At 38.3% G+C, this 16,569-nt stretch overlaps 1 protein-coding gene across 6 annotated transcripts in view; it reads left to right on the forward strand.

The window, feature by feature from the left end:
- LOC132843308 (nesprin-2) overlaps positions 1 to 16,569 on the forward strand; it is a 109,625-nt gene that overhangs the window by 67,639 nt on the left and 25,417 nt on the right. For 5 of the 6 annotated variants that reach the window (XM_060866529.1, XM_060866530.1, XM_060866534.1 and 2 more), the window contains 24 exons: positions 335 to 412; positions 497 to 1,015; positions 1,152 to 1,267; positions 1,361 to 1,490; positions 1,953 to 2,075; positions 2,194 to 2,328; positions 2,409 to 2,600; positions 2,681 to 2,782; positions 2,898 to 3,098; positions 4,338 to 4,499; positions 5,614 to 5,739; positions 6,530 to 6,714; positions 6,879 to 7,002; positions 7,084 to 7,266; positions 9,653 to 9,799; positions 9,883 to 10,059; positions 10,150 to 10,305; positions 10,391 to 10,546; positions 10,921 to 11,091; positions 11,230 to 11,363; positions 13,157 to 13,361; positions 14,511 to 14,693; positions 14,814 to 14,918; positions 15,587 to 15,741. In XM_060866529.1, coding sequence (XP_060722512.1) covers positions 335 to 412; positions 497 to 1,015; positions 1,152 to 1,267; positions 1,361 to 1,490; positions 1,953 to 2,075; positions 2,194 to 2,328; positions 2,409 to 2,600; positions 2,681 to 2,782; positions 2,898 to 3,098; positions 4,338 to 4,499; positions 5,614 to 5,739; positions 6,530 to 6,714; positions 6,879 to 7,002; positions 7,084 to 7,266; positions 9,653 to 9,799; positions 9,883 to 10,059; positions 10,150 to 10,305; positions 10,391 to 10,546; positions 10,921 to 11,091; positions 11,230 to 11,363; positions 13,157 to 13,361; positions 14,511 to 14,693; positions 14,814 to 14,918; positions 15,587 to 15,741 — 3,965 coding nt within the window. The remainder of the gene's footprint in view (positions 1 to 334; positions 413 to 496; positions 1,016 to 1,151; positions 1,268 to 1,360; positions 1,491 to 1,952; positions 2,076 to 2,193; positions 2,329 to 2,408; positions 2,601 to 2,680; positions 2,783 to 2,897; positions 3,099 to 4,337; positions 4,500 to 5,613; positions 5,740 to 6,529; positions 6,715 to 6,878; positions 7,003 to 7,083; positions 7,267 to 9,652; positions 9,800 to 9,882; positions 10,060 to 10,149; positions 10,306 to 10,390; positions 10,547 to 10,920; positions 11,092 to 11,229; positions 11,364 to 13,156; positions 13,362 to 14,510; positions 14,694 to 14,813; positions 14,919 to 15,586; positions 15,742 to 16,569) is intronic. The other variant, XM_060866532.1, reaches the window with a different exon arrangement.

The following is a 16,569-nucleotide window of genomic DNA, read 5'->3' on the forward strand; positions in this document are numbered from 1 at the left end:
GTCCAGCTTTTGACAATAATATACAAAGACATAATGGATTGCTCACATTATTTTTATGTACTATATTCTTTTGCCAATTGAATAACATTTTTATTAGTTTTTGATAGATGGTTTGTGCATCTTATCTTCATTATTTGACTGTAGAGCACACACAGAACAGTAATTTCCTTTATTTAAAAAAAAAAAAAAAAAAAAACACTTGGGGCTGTCAGATTCAGCTGCCAAGCTCTCCTGGTTTTAAGAGACAGAACACTCTTCAAGAGCTCTACAGTATCTTCAGCCAGCCAGTCTGTTTTTTTTTACAATCTGTCACTGTTTTATTCCATTAAACCAGAGCCCTGATGAGACTCCAGTGAATAAGGCTTCTGTTGAAATCACCACTATCATTGTGGAACAAGTGTCTCTCACTAAGGTACAGGTTAACGTCTTCTTTATATTGCATTAATCGAATATTAATTCATAACATTTTAGTGATGTGTTTGTTTTTTTTTTTCAGGAATCTCCTGCTAAAAAGTCAGTGGAGTCTGTATGCTTGAAAACTGAATCTAAACCTGAAAATGGTACTTCTTCTAAACAAATATCCATTGCTGATGATGCTGTTAGTGTTTCTGCCACTGTTTGTCCACCACTTCTTGATACATCTATGCCTGTGACAACCGATCCCATTGTGAAACTTAGCATGCCAACTAAAATGATGGGTAAAGAGACGGAGGAATCACTGAAGGCCAAAACAATGGAAAAGCCTGAAGGAGTGACACAGATTGATGCACTGAAACAAGAGCAGATAGGGGCATCTACTGTAAAGCCTGGATTAATTAGTAAAGACAAGGACATTGTAGATATAGGGACTGAGTCAGACCTTCAGGAAATGTTGGAAGAGTTTAAATCCAAACCTATAGAGAAAGAAATACTACGACATTCTGCAGTCAGTGAAGACCAACAGGGAGCTGTCTCATTCTTGACTGCAGTGCCTATATTGGACACAAACACTACTCCTCAGAAGGATACAGCACTGGTACAGTAATCTGTTACACATAATATACAGTAGCTGATATTGATGACAACAACATATACTGCATTGATTATCATATAATACTTTAAAGAAATGATGAACATTCTGTATAATTGATCTATTTCTGTTTCTTCTACAGCAGCAGATGCAGAGGGAGCTAGAAGAGCAGAGAAATCTGATCCAGGCCATTGCTCACCAGAGCAGTAGCTCTGATTTGGAGCAGGAAGACAAGACGCAGTCTCAGAAATGTGAAAGGTATGAACCAGATTGTTTCCAAGCAAGTTCTTTCCTTGTTTTGAAATTGTGCCACATGGTTGCTTTGCTTAATAACAACATCTCTGTATTTAGATCCATTGATGGGAGTCTGTATGTTCACAAACAACCACCGGGGATGGAAGTGACCTGGGATCAGCTTCTGTCCAGACTAAACCTACTGCTGCACTCTGTGAACACTGAGCAGGACAGAACTATGTTAGAGGTCAGTGACAGTGCTGAGTAAAAAAAAATCTTTAAATGTGTGGAAACAAAAGTCTGGTCTGGTTGTATTAAGAATATAATTCAAACCTGATTGGTCCCACTTGAGAGACATGCAGCAAAGAGTTTAGGTTTATTTAGGTAATTTGATGGGTTGTAAAACTGGAAACCTGCTGAACTACAAATAGATTTTCTCTATTATTTTCTATAATTTAGCACTGAATGCATGTTGTCTGTTTTTGCACAAACATTTAATTCCATTTTCTGTCTAATAAATAAAAAAACATTATGGAATGTTGAAGTATATTGGTCCAAATAGAAAACAGACTAAAAGTATTCATTTTACTTATTTGGACTAGGCAGACTAATATGTGACAAGCCAGTATGAGCACAGCTTTAACAGTGTTTTGATTAGGTAAAATCCATTGTGTTAATCCAAGCTATTATTCTGTGACTTTCTCTCCAGGTGAAAAGTGTAGGTGAGGTCGAAGTGGTTAGTGATACTGGATCCTCTATCATCCAGGAAATGCATTGGCATGTTGAGCAACTTCAGCTTATCCAACAAAAGCAATTCACCTTGGACTCTCCAGTAAGTTTGAAACTGTCCAATTACAGAGCTAAGAACATGAAGGAGACATACAGGTATTTGGATTGGGTCTTACTTGTGTACCACATATTAAAAACTTATGAATGATTATTCCATTCAGGATGGTATCGATCAATTCAAGCTATGTGAAGCTTTGAGTAGTCTGGGTCACACACTATCGAGAATCACACACACACTTCAGCCTGAATCAGAGATGAGCAGAGAAACCAGCCAGCTCCATCTGCTCAATCTGCAGGTAGCATATGAATCCACTTCAGTTAGATATGCGTTGTTACTTTTTTAGTTACGGTAGTTTGACTCCACTCTCTTTCTCAGTGTCTGTCATCACATCTGGCATCTGTAAGCAGGATGATAATCAGTATGGGCCAAGAAATTACCCTCTCTGAGCTCCCTGATGCAACTTCATGTCTGGAGCGAATCAGTAGCTGCATATCCTCCATTCAGAGATCCTTGTCAACTCAAGAGGAGCTGCTGAGTAGGCAGCTAGGTCATAGTCCACAGCTTCAGGTTTGTCCTTCACAAACACCTCCAAATTTTTTGAGATCTAAATGCTTCATAATGGGTATGGTTTATTCCGTGTCATATAGATTGGAGAGCAGTTGCTTGAAAGTCCAGTTTCTGTACTGGAGGCCATAGGAGCTCAGCATAGTAAATCAACCAGATTTACTGAAGCTCTGTCCAGCCTACGGGTACATTGTCATTATCTTTCCCACATCAGTAAGAAAAAACAACCTGTAGTGGTCACTTATCACTTAAGTATCATGCTAGTACTAACTAATTTGTCATCTTGTGCTGTGCTTTCAGGGTGAGCAGGACAAGGTGTTGAGATCCATGCGAAAGGACCAGAGGACACAACAAGAGGTTTCAGCATTACAGCGTTGCTATCAGGCTAATCTACAGGGCCTGAGGGATCTGTTGGAGCTAGGCTCTGAGCGACTTCAACATAGCCAAGTCACGCATCAGCACAGCTGCAGCCAACTCCGGGCCCTGCTCAAAGGACACAAGGTGTGCACACTCATGCATGTATGCATAAGCATCTGTCAACCTAGTAACTTTATTACAGTGTAGCTCACAGGCTCACACTACTTTGTTTCATTCAGCTGGAATAAATTTTCAGATATAATATTGAAACAGCTTGTAGTACTTTCTAAACATGTTTACTCACGGGCATTATTTTGGTTTCACACACTCCACTATACAACATGCTTGGGCTCACACTCTACAGGGCTAAAACACTGATAAAATGGTACCTATAATGAGCATTTGATGACAGTTAAACTCACACTAACAAGTAAGGCTTTTACTGTGATTCAGTGACTATGGAGCACAAAGACAAGAGTGATGGGAGACATGAGATTCAATGTTCTTTTCAAAATGTTGTCAAAACATCTTCCATCAACCACTGAACACCACATGATCACAAAACTCATGATAATTGACTGCTTTGCACCTGATTCACATTCATGATAATTAACACTAGTATTCAAATCATGTCTTGTACAGCAGTCGGGGCTAGATTTTGGCTTCTGTATCATTGCAATTAATTCAGTGGTCTTCACTATTTTTTTCATGTGAGCCACACTGATAGGACAAAGTCAATAGGAGAGCCACTTTCACCGCAAAGTATGCCAAGTTATTCAGTCTTTGAGTTGCGGATGATGCATGCTCCCCATCAGTTACCTCTTTTGTCACTGTCACATTGCTTTGTTGCTGTTCATTTTGTGCGCGGGATTGTTTGATAAGAAATCGATCCATTTTTTAGTCCGTGTGAACAGTAAACACAAGTTGTTAACTAGCATGAAACACAAACTAGCTTCTGGCAGGCCGCCAAAAACCGCAGTGAGCCGCAGAACGCAGTGAGTCAGTGACGAGTCAAATAATATATATAAATATATATTATTATTTGTAATAATACATTCGTTAGCACATTCAATAGCACATTCGTTTTTCTATGCTTCCCTGATTGTTTTTAATGTTATTTAAATGAAAAATAAATTTTAACCACATGATCATATCACCGTATTATTTACTGCCATGCGAGCCGCATATTAAAGCTTGGCGAGCCGCAGGAGGCTCGCGAGCCGCGCAATGAGTAACACTGACCTAATTCATAGCTATCAATCTATCTCTATCTATCTATAGACAGATAAAAAAAGTGGTAGATATATTATTGTCTATATTTTGCTCAAATCATTCAATCGTTCAATTTATCCGACATTTAATGTCTGAAAAATGTTTTGACAGCGGTACTTCAAGGAGATAAGGTGGTACCATACGATGATTCAGTATCTATCCAAGCAGATACCAGAGGGAGCACTAAAAGATCAAGAAGAAGTTGAACAGTTGATCTCAGCACTGGTTCTGCAAGCTTTAGGACAAGGAATTCAAATACAGCACAACTTTGAGGTACCTATGGATTAAGGATGTAATCATATATAAATGTATTATTTAACTTGAATGCATATGTTCTACACGGATACAAATACAGATATAAATAAAGACACACTTTGCTTTCAGATAACTTACCAGAAAGGTTTAAATAAATCTAGATAATTCATGAATTTAAGTTGGAAATATTATGGACTTCACAAAGGAGGACCCTCCTCTTTATTTTGGGTCGTTTTCATCCATTTCATCCAACCTTCCCAACAATGTTCAGCATTCACAGCTCCCTTTTGTTCATAGATGTTTATGTTGATCACACAACTAACCAATTATATTAGACTCTTAATATTAGCATCACAGAAAAGTCTTTGCTTTATCATCAGGAGAGCACAATCTAGACTAGAATCTAGACGATACCACAGCCATCCAGGGCCGGGAGCCATAGGAGGAAAATTGGCCATGTTCTTGTGGCACAAAAGATGGCCATACTCTCTCTAGCTTGTCTGTCATAGTGACACTAGCCACACTTATATATGTGGAAGAAGGTAAATAGTGCTGTAATTTATGTGAGGCAGCCTGAGCAGCAGTTTCTAAAAAAAAAAACGGTTGACTAGCTTCATTTGTCTTGTTGGAAGCACATTAGACGTTAGACTTTGCCCTCCGTAGATGGTAACTGTCAGATGATGGGGAATGAGCTGGCTGGTGGGAATTGGCAAAGGACCAGAATATGGAGGAAATAAGTGGATATTAACCAACAGGGTCTGTGTTTTTGTGGAAATTTATAGTCTTAATGAATTGATTAAATTAAAGTTGCTTAATAACATATTAATTTTTAAACAACATTTATGAAGCCAGGCTCACACTGTGTGATTTTGGCCACAATTTCGTGATCTTCGTAAAAATCTGGACAAGTCTTCTTGTGTGTGTCCAATTTTGACATACAGTACCTTGACTATCTTGACAGTCTGACTAAACATTGAAAAGAGGATCATGTGTGCAGTCTGTCAAGCATCGCAAAGGGTTATGAAAAATCGCACAGTGTGTGTCAGGGTTAATTCATCCTTTAAATAGTGTAATCAGGTGAATCTGACTTTATGTAACAAAAATAATTTCTATATAATCATCCTTGCTGCAGGAACGCTCTCGATTAGAAGAAATGGAAGTGAAACTGGGGAAACAACTGGAAGAACTGGAGGCAGCATTGCCTAGTAATGACCTGAATACAGAAACTGAACTACCAGACCGACTGCAGGCCTACCAGGTAAGATCTACTCCCTAAAATTTTCAAAAGAATAATGGGAAGAATCCCATTTGTGTAATTACTGTCTGGATGAGGTCTGACAAGTGTAGATTGTTCACACAAATCACACTTTCAAAAGACACTGATTACCCTGTTATGCTTTCCCTGCTTTTCCCTTCATGGTTGCCAACCTCTCATTATTGCGATTTTATCTGGTGATGTTGATCTCTGTCTGTGCCAAACTCATTAGACTTGGTGATATGGAGGACACGAGGAGGTCCATCCTGTTCAGAAGAGTTATTTGGCAAGCCCTCTTATGAACTAGTGCAAGCAGCTTTGGTAGATGAGGCATGAAGGAGATGGGGGAGAAAGGCCTTCTCTTTGTGATGGATTCATTGGATGTGGGTTGCATGGAACCCTTTTCAGCACACTCTATTCCAAATCAAATTACTTGGATAGGCTGTTGCTATGTCTGTGGAACTCCGTGTTCTCCCAGCCACTTTGACTTTGACTGTATTATTTCTTCCTCCACAATTACGGAAGCTCATTTCTCAGCCCAATTGACTCATGCATAGTGGTGAGCGGTGCCTATTGGACAGCCGTAATAGATTTATGCTGAGCTTTATTCCCATTCCTCAGTCCTTAAGAGGACAGAGTTTGAGGGGGGTTGATGTTACCATAGCACTGAAAGGGATGTAGGGGAGGAAGAAAGATTGGGGACTAGGGCTGGGTACAGGTGATGAAAAGACCATCTTTATTTTTTTTTGTCTTTTTTTTTTCTCTCTTCACTCTCTTCACCTTTCACTGTCAGCGCTTGCAAAGGCTCCTTGAGGACAACAGGCCACAGTTGGAGCTGCTACAGGCCCAGGCTTTATTTCCTGAGAGAGTGAATCATGCTGGTCCAATTTCAGAGCTTCAGGATAACTGGTTAGCTCTCCACAGACAACTGGAACAGGAGCTCCAGCACACACAAGTGATGCAAGTCAGCTACAAAAGGTGTGTGTCTAATACAAAACTAATACACGCTTTAGGTTCTGGGGTTCTTATTCTCACTGTTTGTGATTCCTCTGCTCTAACACATCTGAGATGATTCTGAAATTTTACATTAACAAATAACCTTGATTACTATGCTAATGTTTGTACATATATATTTTCTGTAGGTTTCAGTGCACTTCTGCTGAACTGGAAGTGTGGATTGCTTCTGCAGTCACAAATGTGCAACTATGGAACAATCTCCGTGATCCTAATCCACAGGATTCAGAATGTCTTCTGTTAAATATCATGGTGATTATCAGTTTATTTTACAGTGTAAGCAAAAACAGATGACTTCTTACCTTGGCTTTAACTATATGCTATATGTTATAGAACTTCTTTAAGGAGCTGGAAAGCCGGTCTGCACAGAAAGCCAGCGCAGTGAGAGCAGGCACGCAGGTCCAACAGCTGTCAGACACAGAGGATAATGAAATACGTCAGCATTTGTTTCAGATTGAGAAAGACTGGACAGAGCTCACTAATGCTGTACCCTCTGTTCAGTGCACACTGCAGCAGGTAGGCTTCTCTTACACTCAATTTATCTAGTCTCATGTCAGTCTGTTGCAGTACAAAGAATATTCTGGAAGTAGGTTAGATTTGCTATTGAAGAACTGAAGATTGCAGGCACACTGCTGTATTGCCAACTTGCTCTGTTAAAGGTATACATCTGTTAGTCTAGGCTATATATATTCATATAATGTTCATGTGGTGAGGTATTTATGTTAATATGTGTGTGTGTGTGTGTGTATGTGTGTATGTGTGTGTGTGTGTGGTATTAACATGAACAAGTGTTAATATATTTACGTCCTTGCCTAGTTCTTTTAATAATGATAAAAACTGCTTTCTCTTCACTACAGGGAAACATATCACCCATATGCTACAGTTATAGCAGAGTTTAAGTACACCATTTCTTTGGAAGAGTTATTTATAGGATAGAACAGAAGCATTTATTTGTCACATATACTTTACAGCACAGTGAAATAATTTTTTCCCCTATCCCAACTTTAATGGTTGGGGTCAGAGCGCAGGGTCAGACATGATACAGCACCCTGGAATAATGAGGGTTAAGGGCCTTGCTCAAGGGCCCAGCAGTGGCAGCTTGGCAGTGCTGGGGCTTGAACCCTGATGCTCCAATCAACAACCCTGAGCCTTAATCGCTTCAGCCACCACTGTCATTGCTAATGGGATACATAGCTTTGATTATTATTCCTAAGCTAAAATGCGAACATTCCATATCTTGCATATTTTCTTCTCCTCAAGTATCATCTTTCTATATTCAAGATTCAACAGGTTTATTGTCATGTGCACAGTGAAAACAGTGGTTTAGACCATACAATGAAATTCTCACTTTGCATGTCTCCCCTTTTTTCATACATTTTTCAACCATTTCTGTTATTTATTTCTATACAAAAAGAATAGAAATAAATAACAGAAATGTATAAAAAATCCAATAAAATATATCTATCGATTTGAAGGACACTGTGATTTAAGAACAAATTCAAAGGCATTGCAATAAATGTGTTATGAAGTGAAGCAAAAAATCAGTATGAGGCCATTAAAATCATACATTTGCCTGGGGTATTGGCTTCATAAATAACTAGCTATACTGGAATTGGGCTATGATTTAGATAAGTAAACAAGTACAATTCACAAAAGTCTCAGTACAAGACAGCATCTTATGAATAATTTGAATGCACGTACACTAAAGCGTTAAAACGTATTAGCATTCATCACAGTTTCTACAACTCTCTCAAAGTGCCATGAGTGTGATGTTAGTAAACATTAGCTAATAACTAAAAGCTAATAATAGAAAAGCTAAGCTAAGAAAAATACAGTAATACAATACACTTGTATTTACACCATGTAAATATGACATTGCATAAAACCTAAAGTATCATTTTGCAAGATTCAAGAGTTAAGATTCAGCATTTATAGTCTCATACACAGTTGTATTCAGTGTACAACCTGCAGCAAAATTAAAACCCAGCCTGCTCCTCTATAGGTTGTGCATATAAATAAACTAAATTCAGGTTAAGTATTTGGTGGTTATCTTTGATAGTCGTCCGCCCTTCGAGTCATCTATTAACAGCGTTTCCATATCATGTCACCTTCATCTTTGTAGCATCGCTTGCTGCTGCCCTTACCTCACCTTGCACTCTCCTGCCATTCTCACACATGCTCTGGTCACCTCCCACATTGATTACAGTATTTTTTTTATATCTGGCTCAGCACAAAATCTTCTTCACAAATTACAGCTTATTCAGAACTCTGGTGCCCAAAAGCATAAGCCAAATTCCCAAACGTTGTATCGATTATCAAATTATTCTTCTCACTTTTATTATTATTGTTATTATTAATAACATTACATATAAGACTGATCAAAAATAAAAATAATATGAAAGAAATTGAATTTGAAAGCTATAGTAACAGTACAGATGTGTAATGTTATGTGTAGTCCCAGAAAAAGTGCAGTGTGCAGAGTGTCAGCAGAGAGAGAGTCCTAAGGGGTCTGTAAGGTGGACATGTCCGTATTGTTGGCCTGAGGGAGGGATCTCCTCCTCAGCTTCTCAGTACTAGCCATCAGACATGGGAAGCATTGCCTGCAGGATAAACAAATACTAGGGAGGGTGAAGTCATTAATGATTTTAACAGCTCTGGTACTGCATCCCCTGGTGTAGATGTCTGGTACTTCATTGCCTGGTGTAGATAACATGCTGATGACATAAGCTGTTAATGAATTCTCCAGCTTTATAGCATTATTCTCTATTTTATAAAATATGTATTGAATGCTTATGAATGTGAATGTGTTACCAATGTGCATCTTGCTGAGTATTTTCAGAATCATTTTACTATCTGTCTAATCTTTCTATATTTTTCTGTATTTATAATTTTTTAATGCTAGCTGCTGGCAGTTCTAGGTCAGAGTAAGGTCAGGGCTTATCTGTCCTCCTGGCTTGAGCAAATGAAGAGCAGACTGGAGGAGGAGAGCTCCAGAGAGCATCATGTCCTGAACTCTACCGAGCTCAGCACGCTTCTGCAGACACTGAAGGTATCACTTTATTCATAATAGGTATTCCTTTCTTGAATTTGCAGTGTGTAATGTAATGATTGCACTATGGTGGTATTCCTCAGGACTTTAAAGCAGAAACAAGAAGTTGGCAGCCATGTATAGACTTTCTCAACCACTCTGTAGAAGAGACCGGCTTTGTGGGTGATGCAGCCAATCGTATTGCGCGCTTGAAACTTTCAGAGCAGTTGGGAGCCCTCAATCTCTGTTGGATCCTCTTACAAAGAGAGATTGACATCAAGGTAGGGATAGAGATTTCAGGAATCAGTACTTGTCATCAGTTACTCTTAATAATTAAGTTCTTAGCACAGTGCCATACTTTTTGTCTCAAGATGCGAGAAATAGAGCAAAAAATGCAGGACTGTGCACAGAGAGAGGAACATCTGCAGTGCCTCCACAGCTGGATCTCAGTGCAGGAAAAGAAGATGAAAGTGAATGAGAGGCCAACTGGCAGGATACAGATACAGCAAGCTTTAAAGGAGTCTGAGGTCTACATTTTAGCCTTTGCGGATACTACATTTTAAAGCAATGATGTGCAAAGATAGAGTAAAAAACTTAATCATTTGTGTACAGGAGGTGGAGGAAATGTTAAAGCTGAAATCCACTGAGCTGCTGCACATGAGATCTCATCACATGTTAGGGCAGAAGGATGGCCAGCACCCAGGAGATCAGACATTCTCCTCGCAGGTGGAAAGCACCAGTGAGCAGTGCCAGACTCTGATGCAACAGGTACGTCCTTATTCTACACTGCACATGGAAAAGGAAGGGTGAAGGCTAATATGCACTTCCTCTGAGAAACTTGAAGCCTTTTGGAATTGCTGTTCATGGTGAATCACAGTGCATAAGGCACAGGAATAAGACAAATGCTTTTCCAATGTGTCGACTGTGAGCCATAAAATTGTACTTCCATTACAGATACTACATTTAGATTTTATTTACAACTTTATTTATAGATTGGCAGCAAATTGTGAGTGTCCTCTTATGTGAGCACAACAGTTGTATAATGATAAAATACATAGGGTGGGATATGATCACAGGTGGGATGCTGAAGGAGTTAGATATTCTGTTACTGCTATCATATCACATGATCCCTCCTTCTTCAGATGAGTGCTGTTCGGACTGTTCTGGTCGGGCTGAAGGAGCAGTGGGCTCAGTTGGATGAAGCACAAAGGGATGCAGCTCTGCACACTGTCAGCATAACCTATGAGCTGGAGTGCAGCAAGATCCCTGCATTGTCACTCCAGCAGAGCAAAGAACATGTGGAACATCTTCAGGTAAGAACAAACTTTTCATGGTGAGTGGCTCAATCTTCCCAATGAAAAACCTGAGCTGAGGTGTGGCACTTTAGAAACTTCAGATAACTCTGTAAAAATTTCGGACTTTACTGGTATGAATCTGTTTCTCATCCACAGGAGCTTCAGATGGAGGTTGAACGATCCGAGCAGACTTGGACGAATTTGTCCAGGCTTTTTTCAGACCTAGAAGACAAAATCCACCCTGGTGCTGCTGTACTTCTGTCTGATGAATTGGATCAAAGGAAAACACGGTCAGTAAGCTAATTCTACAGCACATGTCCCCTCTTGTTTGGCCACTTTATGTAGCTTTGACAGTGATGTTACTTATTCAAAAATGCATATGTTGTCATTTCAATGAGAATTGACAGCCAACACACAATGCATGTCATTACATAACAATTCTATTCTCTAATCCATTCCACTGATGCGTCCATGCATCAGCCAATAGGCAACACTTATAGGGTGCAACTTATGGTACAGTATAAATTAGTGCTTAGATGGAGAGGAAGATGAAGGAATGTTAGATTCTTATATTAATAGCTGTACAGTACAGTACTAAAATTCTACAAGGGCAGGTCAAGCTTGCCAGTATGTGGACAAAATAAATGCATTTTGATTAGATTTATTCTCCTCAAACAAAAACAACGAAAAAAAATGCAGTGCATTTCAATGCATTTTATGATCAATCGAAAATTTCTTTTGAATGTAGCTACAGTAAAATGCTGCACAGTTGTTATGCTACGGAATTGTGTACCAAACATTACTGTTGATGCTATAATCGACAAGCACATGTCCTCCAGAATGTAATAAACATACATGAAATAGGCATTTGGTCATTTGAATTTGCTTTGCTGTTCTTTCATTTGCCCTCGGTTACTCAGCCCACTTTCACTTTGCAGAGTTTTTTAATGGAAAGAAAGGTCTTTACGGTTGATTTATGGAACCAGTGGGGGATACTGATTCCTGGAAACAGTAATTCTGCCAGGGCTGACTCACATAGAGAACATTGTGCGCCTCTGTTCATATTATGTCTCAAAAACTTTTAATGACTACTGTACACTTTTATGCCTATAAAATATGAATCTTATGTATTTTTCCACACTAAAATTGATTGTACTTTAAGCTATTGCTTTTGGATAACTGGTTAAAGACTGAATGATTGAACCATTGAAACAGAGTCTGTAAATAAGAGGTTTAGTGGAGTGTGTTTTGGTACAGATTTATTACACATTAACATGTTTTTATTACACATTATTAACTCGGAAAGTGAACGTCGGAACGTAGAATGTTGTCTTTGGGTGATATAGGTTTTCCTCCTCGAAACAGCGATCCATTTAAGATTAACAACAGAAGACGTCTTTCTTAATAAAATGCATATACAATATTATAGTTTTTACAAAATAATGTCTGAACATTGATTGATCTAATCCACGTACAGTACAGTATATACAGCATAACCCATTTACTTTGTTTACTGCTAATGCTGTGTAATATGCTATGTTGAGCTGATGTCACGTGTTGAACTTAGAGGTAATCTAAGGTATTTTTTTTTAACCTGATTGAGATCCTACATTGCAAGTTACCACCTATAGTCAAGTGCAGCAGTAGAATCAAAGTAAATCTGTCCTAAACAGAAGGGTTTTTGCTTTCTTTTACTTTTTTCTTATCTTTTTTAAATTAAATACTGTATGAACCCTGTTGCTATGCCACAGGAAACACGAAATGGTGGAAAAATCCCCAGACCTAGAAATGCCAACACTACTGACAGTTTCTTAACCTCACATCAGTCAAGAGTTATGTGCAGAACTGTTTTTAATCCCACTTTTGGGGCTAGTATTTGTGCCACCATCATTTATGTTGTTTAAGCCATATTGTGGTCATATTTAACAACTTGCCAACTTGAATAAAAATCCCCCAATCACATGACTGATTTGTTTGTATTCTTCAAAATATAGAGCATATTTATTGTTTATTTAATAATGTATTCTTATGTGTTTGCATCCCAGGTGTAAAGTGAAATAGCCTCTGTGTGTTTGTGTATCAGGTGGGTGGATGTGAAGCGTGACGTCAGTTTGGAGCTGCAGAAGGCTCAGGTGGAGCTGCATCTCTGGCAGGACTACAGGCTGTTATACGAGGGCTGCTCTAAGCTTTTGAACCAGTACTGGGAGCAATGTGAGGCATTTTGTAGCCTTCCGAAAAAACAGGAATATGACATTGAGCTGCTTCTCAGCAAGATCAACAACATCATTGTGAGTGATTCAAAAGCATCTACACAATGCCACAACCATACCAGGAAAACAATACCTGCTAGAGAACAATAGCTCCAGCAAAAACTATAGTTCATAAGAGAAAAGTAGTTTTTATGCTACTTGAAGACACCAGTAGGCATGATGGTTAAAATAAAAAAGAAAAATTACATAAAAAATATAACCTAGATTTAGAATTATATATCCCTAAATATAAAAATAATAGGCCTTGATGCCCGATGATGCCTGAGATAGGCACAGGCTCCCTGTGACCCGAGGTAGTTTGGATAAGCGGTAGAAAATGAATGAATGAATGAATGAATGAATGAATAAAAATAATAGTAAATTATATGTATATGTAATGATCAGGAGTAAGACTGAAATAGTTTTAAGTATGTGATGGTTTTCGGAATACAGTGCATTAATCTAATAAGGACCGTGGGGCTTTTGAGCCTGGGGGACATAAATCCTGAGTTAGAGCATGGCATTGCTTGCAGGACTAAAAACACCTTCAGGTTCTCTAGCTCTGCTTCAAAACAGACCAATGCCTTTCCAAAATGAATTTAAAAAGGTGTTGTGACTAATACAAGGTTTTAAAAAAAATTGTCTCTGATGTGGTAAACAGGATACTCTGTAATATTTCAGATTGGGAACACATTAATTGCTAATCTAAAAATAAAAAAAGTGAGACTGGGGATGTTATTTCATTTACACACAGTTTACACTGTGTCTCTAAAATAAAAAGAACACAACCATTAGTATGCAAATGTAGTAATCCATTAGTAAAACCATTAGTATGCAAATGTAGTAATCCATTAGTAAAACCATTAGTATGCACCATATTAATGGTGTAATTCTGTGATGGGATCTGGTAGCCTAGTGGTTAAGGCATTGGCCTACTGAATGAAAGGTCATGAGTTTGAATCCCAGGTCCACCAAGCTACCTCTGCTGGGCCCCTGAGCAAGGCCCTTAACCCTCAATTCTCAGTTGTATAAAATGTAAGTCTATCTGGATAACAGTGTTTGCTAAATGCCAAAAACTGTAAATGATGGTAAAATGGAGTCATTACTACATGTTTGGATTTCCTATTTCTACTTTATTTAATGCATGTATTTTATTAATGCTTTATATTTTATGCATCTCTTTCCTAGGGGTTAGAGGACAAACTAGAAGAATTGCATGGCAATGTTGGAAATGTATTAGAGGCCTCTAAGCTTCTCATGGCACAGTTAGAGCCTCAGGCAGCCACTGTGATCCAATCAGAGGCCAGTCTTCTGTCAAATGATCTTGTGCATCTAAGTCAGGAGCTAGTTAAAACAAGAGGACACCTGCAGGTAAAAGATTTAATTACAGTTCCAAAGTAACACAAATAATATCAATCTGCATTACGTGGAAAATGTCAAGCTAACGAAAATTTTGATGAGTGCACATGTTTCCATATGCATTTCGCATAGGAGGAGCTGGAAGATCGTGTCGGTTTCAGTAATGATTTGAAATCACTAATGCAGTGTCTCAAAAGGTCTGAAACGTCCCCCAGTGCAAGCAGTGAACATCTAAAGGTGAACCAGTTTATTTTTACGTCACAATTATTCTGCAGTTGTGGTGACTTTCACTCTTGACAGTTAATTATCAACTGTTTAACCTGCAGTAATTTAATTCTATCTTTATTAATAGGTAACAATAATAAGTCCACATAAATATTAAACACAGGTATATTAAATTTAAAGATAATCAAATAATAGCATTTATTGATTTATTTTTTATATACATATAAGGACATTAAAATAACACTAACATTTCTAATGTTTTTCTGACGTTTTTGGCTTGTTTATTGCTGATGTAAAAAATAAAATTAAATTAGCTTATTAAGATTAAGGGAACCTGTAAAATGTCATACAAACATGATTTATTTTAGTTTTTTTTTTTAATTTCTTTGTGATTGTTAAAGCTAACAAAAACATTCAGTGTTGGAATTTAAATGTGAACCAGTATGCTGTGATTTTTTTATGTACTGATATTTTATGAGGAGATATAGAAGTAAGAGTGAAATTACAGGATGCATTTAAGTATATTGATTATTTTATGTAAATTAATTTTATGTAGATTATGCTATAAAAAATCTTGCATAGACAAAAAGTAACTATATAAAAATATGCGTATATTCTCACCTAAATCCCTGACACACTAAGAACTAACATTTTTCTTTTTTCTCCTTGTGTTGTTTAAGCTGGCTCTTCTGGAGTTGAGTGCACGGACTCCTGACCTCGGTACTCTGAATGAACAGAGCCTCAGATTGCCACTTGCTATATCTGAAGCTGAGCAGCTGCAGTTCCTCAATTCACAATGGGTGAAAGTCTTCACCCAGTCTGTGAACAGACACAGGTATGTGCTGCAGAGATTATTATATCTTCTTCTTCTACTTTCAGCTTTTTCCATTAGGTTTCACCACAGCGAATCATCTATTTCCACCTAACGCTATCCTCTGCATTCTCTACTCTCGCACCAATTAAATTCATGTCCTCTTTTAACACATCCATATATCTCGTCTTTGGCCTTCCTCTTGACCTCTTACCTGGCAGCTCTATCTACAACATCCTTCTACCAATATAACCATCTCCCTCCTCTGCACATGTCCAAACCATCTCAATCTAGCCTCTCTGAACATGTCCCTAAAACAGCCAACCTGAGCTGTCCCTCTGATGTGCTTGTTCCTAATCCTGTCCATCACTGACAATGGCAAGTTTTATGCCGGATGCCCTTCCTGACGCAACCCTCTGTATTTATCCGGCTTCGGACCGGCACAGAGGTCACTGGCTTGCAACACCTATGGCTAGATTATGCAGAGATTCTTATATATTATATATTATTAGATTTTATATTTATCTATTTTGTTCTGTTTACCTTCAATGTTTGCCATTGATCTGGTGACAGTGATTGGTAACTAATAAATGCATTAATTCATTCATTCACTCATTCATTCATTTATTCATCTTCACTAATTGCTCTATCCTGGTCATATTTGTGGTGGATCTGGAGAAGATTGTTCATGAGGCGAGAAAAGACCCTGGATGGGGCACACACACATTTTCACAAACACTCATTTACAAAGGGGTGCAAATTTTCCAGAATGATTCTGGAAGGTGGGGAAAAAAAACAGAATTCCCAGTGGGAGAACATGACAAACTCTATATAGACAGTAACCCAGTCTCA

Source organism: Tachysurus vachellii, chromosome 3, assembly GCF_030014155.1.
Source record: "Tachysurus vachellii isolate PV-2020 chromosome 3, HZAU_Pvac_v1, whole genome shotgun sequence".
Taxonomy (NCBI): Eukaryota; Metazoa; Chordata; class Actinopteri; order Siluriformes; family Bagridae; genus Tachysurus; species Tachysurus vachellii.